The sequence below is a fragment of the Penicillium expansum genome (assembly GCF_000769745.1).
Source record: "Penicillium expansum strain MD-8 chromosome Unknown contig132, whole genome shotgun sequence".
NCBI classification, from domain to species: Eukaryota; Fungi; Ascomycota; class Eurotiomycetes; order Eurotiales; family Aspergillaceae; genus Penicillium; species Penicillium expansum.
The window spans coordinates 168784-189170 of NW_015971288.1; the positions used below are offsets into that span (position 1 = coordinate 168784).

Sequence of the window (20387 nt, forward strand, 5' to 3'; positions counted from 1 at the left end):
AAAGGGGTTCATCCACAGTTGAATAGTTTAGAATCGACCGCCAGGGATATAAACAGCCGCGAAAAAAACACAAACAAGAGAAATTATATCACGTATAAGTTAGGATCTCGCCCCTGGACGTTTTTTTAATGCCTTCTTGAGAGACTTTTTCATGTCATGAGATATTCCTGGCGGTATCTTGTAGTTCACTGGAAGGATTGAACCCGAATCAACAAGCACCCGAACAAGCAAGGCCTTCCTTTCCTTCACAGCAACTTGCAAAGGGGTCCCCTTCAAATAGCTTATTCCTGGATTGTAGGTCCTATTAATGTCGGCTTTTCCTTCCAGGAGTGCGTTGAATTTACGTCGCCACAGAGAGCCTGGTGCCAAAGATTGATATGAACCTGCCGGTGCGAGGTTGATGTGCATCATCATCGGCGTTTCATATCCTGGAGTCTTTGATGGATTCCCATCAATATCGAGTGGAGTACCGGGCGGAAGCTGATCAAAGTCCATCTTGTCTTTGAAGGCCATGATGACGTCTGCTTGAGCGCGATTGTCAGGCTTCACCGCAAAATGTAGGCAATTCAACTTCTCTTCTTTCACGCAAATTCTGTGATCTGCACCCCGTGCCAAAAGCAGGGAGACCACGCCAGCGTGGCCGAGGAAGGCTGCTTGCATGAGCGGAGTCTTACCCTCACACAGTTCGTCCAAGAAAGTATTGATATCGGTGTTAGAATCAGAGGCATCGATCACAGCTCTCACAGTTTCGAAATCACCCTTGCAAACTGCAAGGTAGAGTGGTGTTTGCTTTTTGGACGAGAGGGTTCGTACGTCCAACTTTCGGTTGTGTAATTTTTGATACTCGCAAAGCTCTTTGACTATAGTAGCATCGGACCTCTCGATAGCATGGATCAAAGGACGTTCGTGCTCATAGCACTGTTCCACATCAATCTCGTCTTGCAGAGTTTGACGAACTTGGTTGATGCCTGCAGACTTTATGACAGTGACAAGAACACTCACGTCTTTTACTGGTCTGGGTCGATCAACTGTGCCGGTACTACTGGCACTGCTTGGAGAACGGCTTGACGTGCTTGATGGTTCGCTCACCGAGGTTCGCGGAGTAGTCTGAATAGACGGTGGTGGGTTGGACTCAGAACGTATGGGAGCGGAATAAAGTTCGTGTAAGCCAGTTCGAACTCCAGTTGCCGATGAGCGGCGGCGGAAATCCACCTCAAGCATAGAGCGGAGAAGTTTCTGCATTCTCTCAAGGAAACCAGGGTCATGGGAAGCGCCATATCGGGTCGCTAAACCCCCAATCCAAGTTTCGACACTCGGATTGAGAGTAGGAGGTTCTCCTCGAAAGAAACAATCGTCCAGAGCGCGTCCATCGGGTGATTCCTTTCGCTTTTCGTCAAGTTCTGCCAGACTGGCAGGATCAAGCCCCAAGGCAAAAACACGCACTAGTATGCACCCGAACGACCAGATGTCGCTCCTTCGTTGAGCATTTTCTTCTGGTGCCCGGTATGGACCCCCTTTTGGAGGATGCTTCATCAAACTAGTGGGGTATCCCGAGTCATGCCTCCCATTTGCCGACAGAGCACGATTTGCTACTCGTGAGACACCGAAATCAGAAATTCGCCAAACCCCCGTAGAAGGAGAGCCTTCGCGCATGAAGACCAAAATATTCTTAGGCTTGAGATCCGCATGACAGATTGCTAGGTGGCGAGAGTCCTCCCCTTCATTTTCCAATTGGAGATTTTCGTGCAAGAACTCGATGGCAGATGCAACCTCGCTGGACTCCTGGATAAGTTCATCGAGCAGATGTGAAGTATATGGCATCTCTCTGTAACGGTTGTTCAAGAAATCTTCCAAGTCCATGTCCGCCCATGGCATGATGATGTTCAACTCCTTTCCAACGAAGAACATTGCAAGGTAAGGAACGATTCGCTTGTGGCTGGACAGGCTTGATCGGAGAAGTTTCAATTGTTTCACTTCAGCCTGAAACCTCCCGTCGCGGAAGCGTTTTCGGGCAACTATGAGTTTGTCCTACACCAAAAGGAAACCTGTAAGTAATTAACCGCATCAAGTCATGTATTATGGAACTTACTGGATACGGCAGCTCTGGTATACCGAGGTGATCACGCACATAGCCCAGGATGATATGGCGCGGAGGTATGATTTCCTTAGTCACTTCTCCGAAGCCACCCTCCCGAAATACATCCTCCTCTTTATATAGTGGCCACCGGGGGTTCTTTCCATAAGCGTCATTCTTATGGTCGTTGAAAATTATTGGAAAGTAAGTCCCCATGTGACCCACGAAGTGGGTGGCCAGGTTGGTATCCCCGAGAAAGGAGGGGACCCTAAGTTCCTCCTCGGTGAATGTGAGGATATTTTTATCGCGACGACGATCGGCGTCAACATTATCTGACGGGAAGAAGATCTGTCTGAACCTCGACCATCCTGACCAATCTCGGGGAACGACACCCGTGAGGATGGATATCATACGCAATAAGTCACGTCGCGCTGCATCTATCTCTGATTTATCCAGAGTTGGATCTTGGGTCTTCAGAAATTGTTCCAGCTGATCCCCGGCCCATACTTTTTGGACGCTTTCATACGTGATGAATGCCTCTATTGTGCCGGGGTTGCGTGTCGCTTCTCTGAGCTTCTCTTGTATATACTCTAAGCTCATTTTGCTGGTGCTGACCGATGAAAGGACAAACAAAACCAGGACAGAAGTGATGTTTGCCGTGAATATAGCCTGATTGTATTGATTTGGTCTTGTTCGAGGAAGGACGGGCGATGAATAGTGTGCGGCAAAGGGGCGGGGAAGCTAGAGTCAGAAAAAGATGAATGTCAGCAAGTTGAAAATGGCACAAGATTCATAAATTATAGCGGCTCAGCCACTATTTCTGAGTTTGGCTTGCCAAGATGTTGGCTACGGCGCAGTATCGAGTCATCACGTCGTTCGCAGGTCAAATAGATGTGTTGGGATTCTTTTGTCTGGTTTTCCGGTTGTCTGGTTGCCTGGTTGCCTCTTCCGAAATCCAATAGAAAAGCCAAATACGTTGAAAAGAAGCTGACATTTGAGCCTCGTTGGGACCGGGAGAATCAGAGCGGGGGGTACCCTGGAGGTTCCCCCCCAGAGTGCGGAGTAAGCTGGGGTATCGCATATAAATGTTTTACATCGGAATTTCATTAGGAGACAATTCATCTTTCACGATCCTAAAGAAGGCATTATATTAATGAAAACACCCATCTAAAACATTATTCATTTCAGCCTAATAAGAGGGGTAAGTGTTAGGCTGTCAAGACACGTATGTGCAGCGCCACTCCGTTTGTACCTACTGTGATCATCGTTGTTTACACTGGAGAATATAGATTCAGGCACAGTTTTCACCAATCCAACTGTTGTTATTGTCCACGGGTATCATTAAAGTATGCTTGAGTAACATAAGCTGCTTACCTAGGTACGCTCACCAGAAGTATTTCCTGAGGTCTCTGATACTGTGTACATTCATCTCCACAGAAGAATAAATATAACCCTAGAACACCATACATTATTGCCACTGCAAATTAATAGACGAGAAACTTCAATCTGAAACCAAATGAGAAGGCAAATAAGGAGCCTAGGATCAAAACGGCTTTCTCCAAGGTTAAATAACCCGTCCACTTTATAACGGGGTTATTGGTGACTCAATCGCACGGTAATACCGTTCCCGTGCCAGAGAAATTGTAATTATGATAGGTAGTCGACGGTGATCCTGTCAATGGTAGGTTAATGGTCCTATAAAGCATTATGGATGGATTGACCGGGTTGATTGAGAAAATTGCTCGCATCGATCTTTCTTTCTCTGCCAAGCTGCAGACGATTGAATTAGCACCCTCTAGCGAACGATCGTATGGTTTATACGATGTAAATTGCGATGCACGAAGTCAAGACGTAGCGCTGTTTCATGTGTAAGCTGGGAGAGCCGGCGAGAATAATGCCAAATCCATTTATTATACCTGTAATCTACTGCTAGATCACTACGCGTCAACGATGTATAGGGAAAGGTGAAGAGGAGAGTACTTATACATGCACCTGAGCATTGTGGCAGAGTTTCTTGGGCGCCAAAACATGCAGAGATCGGGTGTACGCAGCCACGCCAATGTATTTTATTATGCAAAAAGATATTTCCTTCAAAAATCAGCAGACCCAAACAAGACCGAATAGGTAGAGAGCTCATGTGCCAATGGAGCAAATGATGCCCCAGTGTTAGTACCCATAGATAACCAAAAGTTTTGATGTGGATTTCAACCCATTCCTTCTGGATTGATCCCATGGATTCCTTGATCAGCACAAAGATGGCATGTATGCGGATCATGGAAGTTTTCCAAAGACCATCCCTGGCCACATGTTCCACCGTTCCACCGTCATTTCATGGGTTATTTTCCGAGATCATCTCTCTGATCATTCTGCAAACATGGTCGTCTACGATCAGGGACATGATAGCAGGAATTATAGGCTTAATACAGTCTACTACCGAAGAGGGAATTTCATTCTCCTCTGCTTTGTTAAAATTGAAGTTGACCGGTTGAATTGAATCTGATAAGATGTCGAAAACATCCCGCAATGGCCCAGCTTGTTCCCAGCGTTCTGAAAATACGGCGAGGATGAAAAACAAACTTCGAATTTTTGGAATATATAACCAAGATAAAATGAGGTGTCGGTTATTAAAAAGAATATACTTCCAAGTAAAAACTTCTTGGAAAGCCATAGATCCGAGATTCGATGCTTCGGAGCAGTTTCGCCGTTTATGCTCCGTCTCGCGGCCTCTAATCAACTAGTCTCCGATGGAAATTCCCCATTTCATAATGGCTATGAACACATCACCTATGGAGCTTAAAACGCAGTATTTTCATCCGTTACGTGTAAGATGGTGCTCCGTCGGGGGCACCAACGTCGATCCCGCTTCCCATTCCGAATTCACTCTAAAAATATAATATATGAATTTCAAAGATATCATCGAGAATGCAGAAGATAAACTCTATTAATATGTGTGGAGGAAAGAGGAGTTTCAATAAGGCGGCTGGATCAGAACAGGGAACTCAAGCTTGCGATGTAAGTGCGACACAATTTCAGAATAGCTAGGCTCGTTTTCAACATTTAGGATCCCATGTCGAATTAGGAATTCAACAATAACAATAGCACTGTTTGGCTTGAACTGTCCCCATTTCAAAGCATAGAGTACTTCCTCGATAGTGTATAATCTGAAACACTCCACTTCGGAGTCCCTTGGCTTTGGGATTATGCTTGGATCCAACTCGAGTTCATATGTATACTCGATCTCAGGTTGAAATAGGCCGCTCTCTCCTCCAGCTTGATTCCCACGGACGTGGAAATAACTGAGGTGGCTCATTGGCTTGACTTTCATCTTCACGATTTCTTCTGATAGGGATGCCTCTTCTTGTGCTTCGCATATAAGAGCCTCAATAGGTAGCTTCCCGGCACCAAGACCGCCGGCTGCTGTGCTATCAAGCATGCCTGGGTAAGTTTGTTTTCTTTCTGATCTCTTGCCAATCCATAATCGAAGGCCTCGTTCATCCTTTACGTAACACAGAAGTTGGACACCATAAGTCACAATTCCAAACAAGGCACTTGCACATCGCTCTATTTCGAGAAGAACCTCTCCTTCTGGGCCATAGACCGGAAATTTTTCATCGCGCCAGCTTTCTAGCATTGATATTATAGCCAACCTTCTAGTGGATTCGAGGCTATCCTCAAGCACCCGAGAGCGCATATCGGCTGTGGCCGTAGCTGGAGTAGCCAACGTCACACTTTGTTGCTGATGATCAATTGACCATGAGTCCGACCATTGGATCTGTTCAACAATTTCCTGAAGAATGTATCCCAATATCGCACTGCAACCATTCACTCTAAAGGCATAACATTTCGCCAGGGCTCCTGACCGAGATGTGGGTTCATCGTGTGAAAGGAAACTATCAAATAACATCAACGTTAGCATAAAACGGGAAGATGTATTCTTATAGAAATTGCTCACTTGTCGCATTCCTTGACTATATCTAGAATAGTTTTCGTCATTTTTGAATGATACGCTTGTGCAAAAGAATGTGACCGACTGGGAATGTTTGTCAGAAAGAGGAATCAACGCACCACACGGAGTCAGAAGGCGGGGCCTCTTGGCGATTACAAGCCCCACAACAAACAATTGACATATCTTTCCCACCTGCGCGAGTTACTATACTCTCTTTGTCTGAAAATAACCCGAGGGCAATTACCGAAGGGCGGATTTATAGTCATATTCTCTGTTTCCGTTAAAAGGATTGCTTGTATAAATAGAAGTGTATAATAGTTATGTTCAGGTGGCCGGGATCACGTTATTTACCATATACTTGATACATAATGTCATGCCCTTCTCGTTCATGTGCCCCCTTGTCTTTCAATACCTTGCGAAGTTGGCTAAATTGTGGAGCGGCGTATTTCCGGTAAATGGCAGTGATGACCTCTAAAGCAGAAGCCGAGCGATCAAACTTGGTCTCAACAAGTAGCCCATTGGGGTCGGCGCCGTGCTCAAGAAATAGGGATACAATCACTGACAGACGAGAAATGCCATTTTCACTGGTATCATAGTACAAAATCCACTGGCGACGATCTGCTTCTCGTAGATAATCCAGAATAACCAGCCAGGGCGTCTGATTCTTTCCGTTTAGGTCTTGGTAGGGCTGATTTGGATCGGCACCGCTTCTGAGAATGTCACCGATTATTTCTGGGTTGGATAAAGGGTAGATAGTTTGCCGCTGACTAGCGAGCATTTCAATGCAATGGCCGAGAAGGGGTATCCCATTGCCATTGCCATACAACGTACTATCATCCTTCCGGGTGCGTTCACGTACTAGCGTTGCTAGGCCGAACTTAGCAGAGAGCGAGAGAAATGGATCGTAAAATTTGAGGTTCTTTCGTCTCTCGTACGATGAAAAAAGGCTTCGTGCCCAATGATCATATTCGATTGACTCCCGGGACGCCCAATGTTGACACAGGACTCGGTCCAACTCGGGAATAAGCACCACCTGTGACTGCCAATGATTCGCAGATAGTCGTGCATGAGTGAATGCCAGGAGTATGTTGGGCCATCGGTCATTTATCTGTCGGTTGGGATAAAACTCATCTAGTGGCCGTATAAATTGGAGAATAATTGACGTGAGAAGCGATATATGGGGCTCAAAGCTTGATCCTAGCATGGGCTCCAAGAGTCGGGACCGAACATGAGGTAGTGAGAAAAAGTCCTTCACGGTTCGATGGACGTAAGAAACCTTGCTACACCCTAGCTGCTGTGCCGGCGATGGTGTATTATGCCGAATCATGCTTGTTGACAAGCCAGAGGTGTGCGCCACTATCAACCCTGCACATTCCTTTGACAGCCGGGCTTTGGTCACTTCGCATATACGGATGACGTCCTGCTCTGTGGCCTGTTGCACATGTTTTGGAACGTACATCATGATCTCCTCAAATTGGTCTGCGAGAGCAAAGTCCCAGAGGCTTGTTGATGTTGCATCCTGCTTCTGGGTGGCATAAAATGCCTCTTGTCTAGCCTGAAGAAGTTGAAACAGGCGCGACGTGACCAACATCTGATCCCTAGATGCGAAGTCGAAAATAAAATGCGTGAAAAGGTCATCCAAATCGGTGGGATGTTGGCCCAGGTATTCATGTATTTGCGAGACACTTTGATAGTTTCCACGGCGCAGTAGAGACTCAACCACAAGCATCACCCAAAGAAAGACGCCGTTTGCCCCTTCAACAATACTATCAATGAGCTGTGATGCTGCCTGTTTATCTTGGATGATAAGTTGGCTTATCGAGGGATCACTGTATAAGTGATCCTGGGCGAAGTGAAGCATATCTCTTCGGGTCAGTTCGTGGAGTTCAAGCCTGGGATTCTTCCCAAAAGCGGCGCTAAAAATGGGAAATGGTCGACTGGATAGACAGACTTTGACGTGAGTGTATGAATTAACACAATCCTTGAAGAATTCCACTATTTGTTGATGGTCACCGGCAAATTCATCTAGTCCGTCAATAAATAAACAAACATTGCTCTTCCGGCCTGCATGATCGAGAAATGATTTCAGAGCAGTTGTCAACTCAGGGAGTTCCCATGAGATTGAAGCCTTGACGCGTTCCCGCGTACTCAGAGAAAGAATGTGTTTCCACCTCTCAGGAAAGACCATCGGGATAAGATGTTTTTGCTGGTCCAGGAGCTGGGATAGAAGATGGCGCATCAAGCCCGTCTGAGATCTCTGCTCTGAGGTGCCACTGATCCAGAAATAAAAACCCGCGGTGATGAGTCAGTTATCCCCCGCCCATGAGCGAAGGAGACTCATTGTTTTGGCGTGGTGCATTACAAATCGCATCAGCGTGGATTTCCCTGATCCTGCTTTGCCGCTAATCCAATATATACCCTCCTTGTGCTGCCCATTTTGTAGCCAGTCGCTGAGAGAGTTCTTTGACTGCCACCCCTGAAAGAGGGAGGTCGGTTCGTCAGAGGAGAATATCCAATCAAAGGTTTTATTATGTGCCACGGTGACACTTTCTTCTCGATCCGTCATTGATGAGAACTTTATAGCTTCTAGCAAGAAGTCTTGGATGGTCGTCTCGTGATCGGTGAACAGAGTGTTTTCCGTATATACTTTGTCGACCTCCTTATATGCCACTGCATTCTGTACCCCGGTAGCATCTTTACCAAAGAGGGTCACAATCCTAGGTTTCGAAGACCTTTCGCTCTCCTCTCGTCTTTGGTCCAGCAAGGGGAGGTCTTTGGGTGTTTCCTCGCTTCGGGTAATGTCCAAGGAGAGGAGAGCCTCACGGATGGTGACGGAACTGTTTCAAAAAGATGGTTAGTTACTTGAAAAAAGGTCTGCCGTGTGCGAAAAAAGAAAAATAGTTTAAGGACATACCTTTCCACTGACGAGATTGCCACCCCCAGTTCCAACCTGAGAGATATTATCCGTTCTTCCAATCCTTTAACATCTTCTCGGGGCCAAAATTTCTTCAGTTCCCCAGCATGGAGTGGTGGATCAGGCCCGAAGTCCAATATCAACTTCAGTCGAGATAAGATAATCTCGAGAGTGAGGTGACTACTAGCGCGGAGGTCATCTAATGCCTGATCTTGTTCCGATAACGGTCCAATCTCTCTTGGATAGCCGACCCCTATGCTGTCACTCAGAATGGTCAACTGAGTGTGTAGGTCGCATGCATCCCACTCCTTCACAGGTTCATCATTATAAAGGGTGTGTATTTCATAGAGTTGACCAATCAGCTGAACGCCTACATGCAGAAACCGCACAACTAGTGTTGGAGCTGTCCCTGATATGGCACTCTCCTGCTCAACTTGGGTCATTTTGATTTTAGTTCAGTCTCCCAGGCCGGCTCATAAGTTTCCCGAATATAATCGCGACTGGAATGATGTTGAGAGAAGGGGGGCAGTTAGAGGGGCAGTTAGAGGGGCAGAAAGGTCAGCTTTGTGAATACGCGACAGCTACAAGGAGGGGGAAGAGAGGCTAACTAAGCTAATCTACATTTGACTTGGGTGTGTCTGACCAGGATGGTATTGCACCACGATGACTCACAGCCCATGTGCAGAAGGTCTGCCGGGTATCTCCGCTATCTCGGTGCTTTAATTTCGGACTCGTCTCACCATCACTCCTTTAGTATTATTGGAACCACGCCTATGCCATTTCGAACAGGCAGTGTACCAATAAAAGCAAATCTATCTGGTAAATTGAGAGATGTGCTATATTAAGATATGAATGATCCTCACGTAAAGGTTGGTGGTTGTTAGGGTGTCAGTGCGAGGGATTCTGTGATGTCTTCAATGTTGTTACTTAAGTTGTCCAGGTTGGACCCCATGGCGGGAGTCTCCCGGGGCAATGCTTAGCGTTGCTTAGGTCAAACAACTGGGGCTATGTGGGGAATCAGAACAACGAGATTATAAGAACAAAAGTCCAGAATTTAGAGAAAGATATAAAATAAAATAAAATAAACAAAAACCCCTTTTTATGTCTCTGATATGAAGAAGTAGCTCGGGGTTTGCCAGCTAACAGCCTGAGCCTACTACATTTACGAATATTTCTTGTGTGATAACATAACTTGCGACCTAGTTATATAATTCGCACTCTGATACGCAATACTACTGCCTCTTCTAATCAAGTCAACTATTAGCATATGCGGTAGGTGTGTCACAAGAGCAAAAACATGACGGCAGTCTATTGGATCCATATAATCCCACTTCACCAAGACTAATACATCAAACCCTTGAATCATTGATTGCTTCCTTCTCAGAGACCAAATTCAATTTTCCGTTACCACCAGCATCGATTTCAACGAAGTCATGCAGTATTTTGGTATCAAGAGAGTCAAGAGGTGGCCACAACGTGCAAAGACACCAATAAACGAAAAAGGAGCCAAAGGTGTTCACAAACCAATTGATCTGATATAAGTGAGCCAGTCCGCTAGGTACCACAACACTCGGGGCGAGGTTGTTGACGACACCCGGCAAATTGATTCCGGCGAAGCTGAACTCCGTCACAAACGCACGCCAATTGATCCCACCTCTATATCGATAACAGCCATGAGGGTGGTATAGGTCAGACAAATTCAACTTTCTTCGTCGGATGAGAAAATAGTCCGCGATCATTATGCTGCAAATAGGGCTAATGAACACCCCATAAGCCGACATGAAGCTTAGGAACTTGGAAGCGCTGTTGACAATCAACCATGGCACCATAACCCATGCACCGACAAGTAGACAGAGAAGGGAACCACGTCGGATGGTCATCCACGCTGGGATAAAGGACATGACATCATGACCAAAGGGGATTGAGTTGGCAGAAATATCACAAGATATCTGGGCAACCATCCAGAGGATAGCGCAGAGAAAGGCAAGGAGACGACCGCCTCCTGTATGGCCCCAATATGGAAGCATTTCGACTGGGCTGGATATGTCCTCTTCGTAAAGCACCCGTCCAGCACCAACGACAGCGAGACCAAGAACCGCGTAGACAGTTTTGATTACGGGGATAGCCAAAGCCTGGTACCATTGTCCCCGGCTCCTTTTTCATGTCAGTGACATGTTTGGTTTCATAAAGGCGATTTCGATTTCCAACATACTTTGTTTTAGCAAACCTTGAATAATCCGACATGTTTACCGCACTAGTCAGCCAGGAATTTGTGGTAGATGAGAAAGTTGCAAGCCATAGCCATTTGTGCGCTTTTCCTGACAATTTTGCGGACTGGTTGAAAATCCCTTGTACGTCACCAGCTTTGACACAGATCCAGGCAGTCATCGCTATAGATACCTATCAAGAGTGAGTTTCTATACAATGACAGACCCAAGGCAACTTTACTGGGATAATCAATATAGTTTTGACCAGAAATAGCCCTCTTTGAAAAGGTCAGCTTCGCTCCAATGACTACATAAAGAGGGTATGACATACTTGAGTCGTTGAACCCGAATTATCATGAATGGAATGTGCAAGCTGGTGAATAGAAAGAATGACACCATCTGTTGTGTTGATATTCCAGCTGACTCGGGCAGATGATTGGTAATATTCCTATATGTGGGCCATATCGCAGCAATTGCCTGGTGTTCAACGTCAGTATAATAGAAATTAACACGGAAGGAAGAAACGAGCCTCGGTCATTGCAAAGAGTCCGTAATAACAATTGACACCGAACCAGACGGCTGAGAGAACAGCCCGAGAGAACACCGGGAAATTCCCAAAGTAATACCCAAAGCTTGACCGCACGGCTATAGGGAAGGGAATATGATAATCACTTCCAACATATCCGTTCAAAACTGTAGGCAATCCGTTGCAAATTCCCGAGAGCATGACAATGAGAATAGCATCCACGGTGCTCAATCCCACAAGAAGTGGAGCTGTCCCAATAGTCCAGCTGGTGATGTTGACGAGGTCAGAAAACCAATAGTTCACAAAGTCGAGGCCATTCCAAGTCTGCAGCCCAGGAGGGATTGGATCGGAATCTTTCTTGCCTCATTAGTTATCCGCATCGCATTGATTGACGCAACTGGGCATTACTTACCTTTACTGCTCGGTACTCCAGGAGGTGCTAGACTACTAGGCTCTTTCGGTAGTTTCCAAGCGTGGAGCGAGGATAATCGCGCCTTTGCTTCATTGATGTGCATTTTCATTGATTCTTTCTTCATGAGTGGGCATAATTTCAATGCTTTTTACACTCTGTTGTATCTTAGTGTCAATGACTGGTGATGATAGTCCCTTATATATATTCCACGCTACATCACGATATCAGACAGCCAAACCTTCATTAAAATCATGAAACCAAGAACATCATGATAGGATATCTCCGGGGATGCCCTCTATCTGAACTTTTTTTGTCAACATAAGAGATTCTGTACGGTTCCGCCCTGTAATATGGAACAGACAATCAACGAGTGAGATTGAAGGCACGAACTCTTATCGCCAATCTCGGCCGCGGGTAACAATCGGGAGGATACGGGTATAGATACAGATATCGTGATGGGCGAGTTATCCTTCTTGGCAATAAGTGTATGCTTTAAAAGTGGGAACCTCAATGGCCCAAAAAATCAGTTAAATCCAACATAGAGACCACCCTCAGTACTAGGATTTTTCCAGCTTCAATTGGCAACTTGCGCCTTTACGCAGCACGCGTTTCCACGTCGTCCAAGACTCTACGCATCATTTCCTGCAAAATGGACTTTCCTATTATCTCCTTGAAACACTTCTCCTCCCAATTTGACGAAATTTCCGAGAATATTTTCAAGGCCAGCCAAGAATGGGGGTTTTTCATAGTGAAAGACTATGGTATTTATTAATGGAATTAGTCGGATGTTTGACCAGGTACTTGCCTCTGAAATGACAACCCTTCAATGCTGGGACTGATATAAAGAATAAAAGGCGCGTGACTTCTTTGACCTTCCGATTGATATCAAGTCTAAGAAGATACTGAATGAAGATCCGGTCGGATATGATGGCCATACAGCTACCACGTAAGAGCTCAATTTGCAACAGCCAGACTAGGAAGAGGAAATTACTGATTCTAACTTATTCAAAGGTTCGCTGCTTCAGAAGGCATGTCCTTTGGACTTCCTGCTGGACAACTATCTAAAAGTGACAACATTCACTCCTGGTGGGATAGAGAAAGGCTGGCTGAGACTGAAGCCTTCAAGGCTCAGTGTAACGATTTGAATCTCATGATGTTGTCGTGCTTCGCTGTTCATATGGGTCTTCCGAAAGACTTCTTCGAGGCTTCCCACAGTCAAGCATTGCCAGGGAACACATTCAAACTCATCAAATACCCCAAAATGGAAGAGCAGCCACGAGACTTGATTCCTCGGTTATCCGAGCACACTGACTGGGGAAGCCTCACTCTGCTATTCACAGAATCACCAGGCCTAGAGGTTCGTGACCCCAGCAATCAATGGCACGAAGTACCTGTCATTCCTGGCGCAATTACCGTCAATATCGGTGACGCTCTTTCTCTTTGGACCGGAAAGCAGCTCAAATCTACTATGCACCGTATTTCTTGGGAAAAGTTGCCAAGAGATCAGGACCGTTACAGTATGCCTTACTTTGTGCACCCAAATCTCGGTACGCATTTTGCCATCGCACATAATTTTCTTCAATCAACTGATCATGATCGTTGCAGATACCAATCTTCGGCTCAGTGCACTCCCCAATGATGCTAATGGCCAACCACTTAAACATAGGGATTACTTCAAAGTCCGCCTTAGACTGACCTGGGGTAGTGTGGAACAAAAGGATGCCACAAAAGTCTTTGGCGATGTCGACAGCAAGACATTCAAGTATCTAAGCACGCTGGGTGTGGCAAACGCGGGTATTCTAGAGTCGCACACGGTGAATCTATGAATGTTGGTATGTTCAGTTTTGAACTTCTTTATTTCCCTCGGTCGATTTTTGTTGAGAGTTAAGACTAGATGTTGACCAAATACCCGTGCACCTTCTTTTTACCACGTTCTCTCTGAATCTAATCGCACCCTTGTTTTTGGAAGGAAAACACAAGAAAAGAACGAAGTAAGTAATAGTAGACGGCGAAAATATCAAATGAATCTAAGAGGATCAGTCCAGTTCAGCATACGTATTTTGTCAATATAATCGTATCCCTCTAGAGCCTGAAACATATTTATTTTTAGGCGAATTGTATTAATCTAACATCATGTAATATTCTGCGATACTGACTGCAATAGGGCTGTCTGGGGCGGATCTATCATGACTCTTCCGAGAGAACCACAATAAGCGGATGAATGATAGTATTATAATAGATGGGGGATATTCGGCCGTGGAGTAGACAAAGAAGTATGGCAGATTGCTACTGCAATACCCTAATTAGGCATTGGGCATAATGTAAAGGGGAAAACTCGACCGGGAATCTGTTTAAGACCCCGCGGGCCTCTTGTATTATCGTTTTACCTATCTCGGCCGACGATTGGCAGAGTACAAGTAACATAAAAGACATAAAAGGACCATTGAAAACGAAGTTTATAAATCTGAATTGTTTGCTCTCCGACACAAACATTCAACAGTATCGATATTTACAAAAATCGCAGATATGCCGACCGAACAAGCTCCCCCGATCATTGACATATCATGTATGTTGAATGTTCACTACTTAAAGTCTAACTCTACTGTGATAATGTTCATTTCAATTAACATTTATTTTCAAAGCTTTTTACAGCAAAGATCAGGCCGCAAGACAAGATCTTCTCGAACAGGTTCGATCTGCTTGCAAAACCTTTGGATTCTTCCAGATTATCAACCATGGTGTTCCGGAGTTTTTACAGGAGGATATTTTGAAGCAGTCTGAAGACTTCTTCAAACTCCCCTTAGACATCAAGGAGAAGTATAATAAGGGTGAGTCACTCCATCGGCCATAGAATAGCAGATATTAGCAAAAGTTCCCTGCTAACATGGCGGCTGGTTAGAAATTGGCGGCTTCAACCGTGGCTATGAACGATTACGGGCTCAGAATTTCGAGAAAAAGACCGAGGGTGACTTGAAAGAGGGTTACTATTTTGGCACGAACCTATCTCTCGACCACCCTTACGTCGTTGGACGTAAAATCAATATGGGACCTAACAAATATCCCGACGAGGTGTCAAACCCAGAATCATTCAAGATGACCGCCGAAAGCTATTTCGCAATCATGGAGAAGCTGGCACACGATATTTTGAAGATTCTGGCTGCTACACTAAACTTGGATGAGGATTTTTTCCAAGGGTATATTGACACACCCATTGCCATATTGCGTCTACTTCATTATCCTCCGCAGCCGACTGATGCATCTGCCGATGAGAGAGGCAAGTAATCTATATATTTTGTGCAACATAGAAAAAGGGGCTAACGATTGGCAATTAGGAATTGGGGCTCACACCGACTTTGGTGGCATCACCATTCTTTTGCAAGACATGATCGGTGGCCTCCAAGTCTGGAACAAAGAAAGCGCAATTTGGGTTGACGTTGAGCCTCTTCAAGGTGCCCTGGTCGTTAACCTTGGCAATATGATGATGCGGTGGACCAACGACCTTTATATGTCCAATTTACACCGCGTGATCAACAAAACAGGAAAAGAGCGTTATTCCGTTCCCTTCTTTTTCTCTGGCAACCCAGAGTTTGTTGTGAAATGCCTGCCGAGTTGCGAGGAAGCCAGTGGCGGTGCAAAGTACCCACCTGTTTCGGTCGAGGAGTGGATTACAGGACGATACGCGGACACATATGGTGCAAATAACACAAAGGCAATGACAGACTTGTCGGCAGACGCGGAGAGGGCCTATGCATAGGTTGAGAGGTAAGAAGGTGTGAGAAATGAAGGCCAAAAACCGCCAATTTCATCGGCTCGAGATCTTGGGTATATTTTCTTTAATCTGCACTTTTTTTTCTTATTTGTGATGATGAATGAAAGCGAACTTAACTAGCCTATCAAGAGGAAATCAATTACAAGATATTCGACTTCAAAGTAGATGAGTGCGTGGTTTAATGTACCAAGAGGGTGGCAATATCAATGACCCCACGAATATTTTTAGGTTGATTACGTAAACCTATCATAAGGTAGTTAGGTAACGCTTTTATCTCGGCCGACTAGTTATTTGAGTGCGACCACGCTACTCCCGTCATCCTCCTGTCAACTTCGGAATACATAGTACCTCGTCGCCATGGAGAGTTCCGATCACAACACTCCTACCTCCAGAGGGCGTCTCACGCAAAGACGACCACAAGCATGCACGGAATGCGCCCGTCGCAAGCTGCGGTGTTCCAAGGTGATCCCGTGTAGTGCTTGTGTAGATCGAGGCAACAGTCACTTATGCTATCGAGAGAAAGTTCAGCTCCGCAGAGTTGCCAAAGAGTTTGATAGAGCGATGCGGTCAAATAGAGACAACACATCAATTGGTGTGGACCAGAGAACAGGTGGTGTTCACAATATCTCCAACCCCTTCCCCCCTTCTGCCCCTTCTTCATTTCGTTCTTCTCCAATGCAACAGGACATGGAAATATTGCATGCAAATTCCAGTAGCCTAGATAGGCATTCAACCCCTATGAGGCTCGGGTCAGACAGTGGCCCTGCACCAGTCAGCCCATCCCCCCGACCTACAGAAACAGTTAGCGCGCCAAGTAGCTCCGAGCAAGAGCTTTCTCGACATTTACCCTTACAGAATGGCTTGATCAATGGAGTTTCACAGGAAACTGCTATCACTCTCGAATTTCTTGCGCTCGGTAGACAGCGTGTGATGAGGCTCGGGCGTGATTTGGCCCGGGAATCGCCTGCTTCGTTACTCATAAATCTCACAAACGTCGCCGATCAGATCGTCACACCGGCTCAGGCCCGCTGGCTGGTGGAGTACCATGAGAAAAACATTTCTTGGATGCACAATGTTATTCATATGCCTACCTTCCGCGAGCAATGTGACGCATTCCTCGAGTCGGGGACTCCAATCAGCCCACTCTGGCTGCCTCTCTATTACACAGTACTCTCCGTGGGTTTACAATATATTCCACTTCTAGCTATTCCTTCTTATTAATCTTATATAGTCCACTATATATCTTACGTCGCCAGAATTATTGCAGCAATGTGAAATTGTTGATCCGCGTAAGGAAATCCAAGCTCGTTTTGATAAAATTATGTATCTATGTTTTCTAACTATGAATCAGTACCACTTGCGTTGCGGCTACATCAAAACAGCATCGAATCACTGCACACCGCAAAGTTCATGATCAATCATTCCATTTTCTCAATACAAACCATCTGTATGCTCATCCATTGTGGACACAACTATGGTGAATCAGACTTGATTTCGACATTAATGGCCTGTGCTATTCGCATCGCGCAATCCCTCGGTATTCATCGCCTGGGGGCAGATAAAACAGAAGGCACGGGCAGATCAGTAGAGCCACAAAGAATCGAGAGAGATCTCATTGATCGCGAAGTAAGCAAGAGGGTGTGGTGGTTCCTCATTCGGCAGGATTGGCTTCAGATACCCTTTTTGAACACCTACACCATTCACGCAACGCAGTTTAATACGCCCAGACCAAAAAATTGTGTTGATTCACCATTGGAAATTGTCGAGAATGGGATTTTGGAGCACGAAATCGACAGATATACCCAGGGCAGCTACACGGCTGTACTGAACGAAAGTGAGATACCAGCAGCAAAACCTACAGACTATATTGCTAACACAATTTCTCTAGTTGCCGTTCTACTTTGGCAGACTCAAGATCGATTGTGTATCTTAGGACATCCCGCTCAAATACCTGACGGCGAACGGAGGCTCTACGAAGAAATCATAAAAGCCGATACTGAGTTAAGAAAGATCATCAAGCGAATGCCGATTTTCTTCCGCGAATGCAGACCTCAAGATAACACCCTACCTTCAAATATTTTACAGCAAAAAGAAGTAACACAGCTTTCTTTATCGCACAAAGTATGTATCTCCAGCTTCCGCATATTGAGCGTTGATGCCGTATCATTCCACCCTTACACTTCTTTTAGTTCCTAAGCATTCATCGCCACTTTCAAATATCCTGCTTTCGAAATCCTTGGTTCTCTTACACAAAGGTCTGTGCCTTTACATTTACTCAACGGTCACCTGTGACATAACTAACATCATAAAAAGCTATCCTGTCTCCCGATAGCTCGACGAAGCCTTAAGTCCATACTTGCCCTTCCTGACAATGAATATACCTGGACTGCTCGTAGCATGTGGACGGTAAACACGCATATCATAACAGCAACTATTGCTCTTATATTTGAACAGCTCTTCACATCTGCCGACGAGCTTGCCTTGTTTGAAAGCGACGAAATTCAAACCCTGGTCCAAAAACTGTTGCAGTCGCTGCAAGACACGTGCGAGAAAAGTCAAATTTCAAGAAGAGGTGTCAGGATAATCGAATGCTTGTTGGAATTGAGGGATACCATATCGCTTGGGAGTCGCGGGGAATTTGATCTGGAGCAGATAATCTCGTGCGTGAAGATCGATGTGTTGCAACATATACATGTGCCTTCTCAGACGGGTGTGGAAGAAGCCGCGTTTGGTGACATTGATAGGCAGAACATGGGTGCTGCGACATAAGACAATAAATCAAATCTTGTGGAAAAATAGTATAACATTTGAAAGATTGTCTAATCACTTTATTTCATGTTACCACTGTTATCTAGTGGCTATCTACCCTTTGAGGCTTGAACAATCTACTTCACGCATCTCGGCCGAGATTGCCAGCCATTGGAAATCTACCTACCCGCGAGTATAGCAAATATGGAGGACTAGGGGGGGGACATAAAAGGTAGCTGAAAGTCTATATAACTTGACCTTCTCCTACAACCAGATTTGATCAGTCGTTGTATCCTGCACCCATCTTCAAGCGATCGATCGCATCTTTCATCAATTCAAACCCCGGATTTCACTCCAACGAATTAATCAATAAAACAGCGACCATGTCGACCACAGTACTCAATAAGGCTCAAAGAATGTCTATCATTATTCCCATCGCTGGCGTGGATGTATTCGTCGAAATTGACGGTGACGGTCCTCACATGATCATGACCCATGGATTGGGAGCCAGCACGAATGTGTTCTATCCGCTTATGGAGATCTTCAGCAAGACCCACACAGTGGTACGCATTGACTGGCCGGGTCATGGGCACAGTAGTCTGAGCAATACAGTCGAGAAAGTGACCATGCCGCTCCTGGTAACCATACTAGAGAGCGTGATGAATCATCTCACGATTTCCACAGCTATACTGGTTGGTCACAGTGCAGGCGGTATTGTCAGTATGATGGTTGCAGCACGCAATCCAGATCGGGTGGATGCCCTTTTTGTCCTCGGAGCTGGCAGGACCAGAGCAGTTGATAGGCTTTCCAAAAGCTTCACACAGCAACTCTCTCGCGCTGCCCGATCGAAGGGTCTTCATTGGCATGTTGATGAAAGGGTGGATTATAACATACCTTCGGGAACTGTCGGCCTATCTCGAGCTCTACTCCGAGCCATCACCTCTCGAACCGACCCAGAAGGATATGCGCAGATGTGCGATGCTTTATGTGACGACACCCATGTCGATCCCGACTATTCGTCGATTATCTGCCCTGTTTGCGTGATAGGTGGCCTGGAAGATAATATATCTCCCGTTCATGTCACTGACGAGCTTGTTGAATTGATGACAACTTCTGTCAAAACTCCATCACGGTATGTGCTCAATACCGGCCACATGATGATCATCGAGGATGTCAATGGGACCGCTCTGGCAATTGACGATGTACTCAAACAACTCCCCTGAGCCATTTTGGTCCTTTCATAGTCAGTTTTCTTTGAACTTGGTTATGTCTTCTTCCAATAAATGCTGTTTGCTGTTTAAAAGGCCCGACGGGCAAACCTTCCTTAATTCATATTGGCTATGAATCCATGTTTGGGTGACCTCTCATCCCATGATGGTAAATGTGATGGATACAAAGCCAGATTGAGCTATGCACGATCTTTGAAAGAAACACATGTTTCTAATTCAGTCTAATGTTAAGTGTCTATATCATGCATGATGGTGCGCAATTTTGTATCGGTAAATGTAAGAAAATAGATACAAGGAGCGAACGCAAGAAAGCGGAAGGGAATATGAAATGGCTTGGAACCTGTATGATTGGGTATAGTTTGTCAGATAGAGAAAGAGTAAGAGATAGAAGTAAACACATCAACATACGTCCACGGGTGTCAAATAAGTACATGCACCTATATAACTCGCCCGACTCGGGCATTGACTTTGGAAGAGACCTCGGGACGGGTCGCTGCATGGCCCCACATGGCTTCGGGTTCCGAACCTTGGAAGGCGGCTTAAATATTCCCCCCCCCCCCCC

At 45.5% G+C, this 20387-nt stretch overlaps 6 protein-coding genes across 6 annotated transcripts; 3 read left to right on the forward strand and 3 right to left on the reverse strand.

Moving 5' to 3' along the window:
* Positions 1 to 99: 99 nt before the first annotated feature.
* PEX2_040560 (uncharacterized protein) lies at positions 100 to 2674 on the reverse strand (the record flags this gene model as incomplete). The annotated part of the gene is made up of 2 exons (XM_016741331.1): positions 100 to 2028; positions 2090 to 2674. The coding sequence occupies 2 exons, from the start codon at positions 2672 to 2674 to the stop codon at positions 100 to 102; spliced, it is 2514 nt and encodes an 837-aa protein (XP_016599502.1).
* Positions 2675 to 5042: 2368 nt separating this feature from the next.
* PEX2_040570 (NUDIX hydrolase) lies at positions 5043 to 9377 on the reverse strand (the record flags this gene model as incomplete). Its single annotated transcript, XM_016741332.1, has 5 exons — positions 5043 to 5964; positions 6027 to 6042; positions 6372 to 8282; positions 8439 to 8857; positions 8935 to 9377. 5 exons carry the CDS (start codon positions 9375 to 9377, stop codon positions 5043 to 5045), a joined length of 3711 nt encoding a protein of 1236 aa, XP_016599503.1.
* A 906-nt stretch (positions 9378 to 10283) lies between these two features.
* On the reverse strand, positions 10284 to 12188 carry PEX2_040580 (Permease, cytosine/purine, uracil, thiamine, allantoin; the record flags this gene model as incomplete). The annotated part of the gene is made up of 4 exons (XM_016741333.1): positions 10284 to 11088; positions 11147 to 11324; positions 11700 to 12020; positions 12080 to 12188. The coding sequence occupies 4 exons, from the start codon at positions 12186 to 12188 to the stop codon at positions 10284 to 10286; spliced, it is 1413 nt and encodes a 470-aa protein (XP_016599504.1).
* Positions 12189 to 12728: 540 nt separating this feature from the next.
* On the forward strand, positions 12729 to 13905 carry PEX2_040590 (Oxoglutarate/iron-dependent dioxygenase; the record flags this gene model as incomplete). Its single annotated transcript, XM_016741334.1, has 5 exons — positions 12729 to 12817; positions 12861 to 12876; positions 12934 to 13025; positions 13091 to 13626; positions 13685 to 13905. The coding sequence occupies 5 exons, from the start codon at positions 12729 to 12731 to the stop codon at positions 13903 to 13905; spliced, it is 954 nt and encodes a 317-aa protein (XP_016599505.1).
* Positions 13906 to 14605: 700 nt separating this feature from the next.
* On the forward strand, positions 14606 to 15833 carry PEX2_040600 (isopenicillin N synthase family dioxygenase; the record flags this gene model as incomplete). The annotated part of the gene is made up of 5 exons (XM_016741335.1): positions 14606 to 14645; positions 14722 to 14907; positions 14979 to 15273; positions 15326 to 15357; positions 15412 to 15833. 5 exons carry the CDS (start codon positions 14606 to 14608, stop codon positions 15831 to 15833), a joined length of 975 nt encoding a protein of 324 aa, XP_016599506.1.
* A 3179-nt stretch (positions 15834 to 19012) lies between these two features.
* Positions 19013 to 19819, forward strand: PEX2_040610 (alpha/beta fold hydrolase; the record flags this gene model as incomplete). The annotated part of the gene is made up of 1 exon (XM_016741336.1): positions 19013 to 19819. One exon carries the CDS (start codon positions 19013 to 19015, stop codon positions 19817 to 19819), a length of 807 nt encoding a protein of 268 aa, XP_016599507.1.
* Positions 19820 to 20387: the final 568 nt, after the last annotated feature.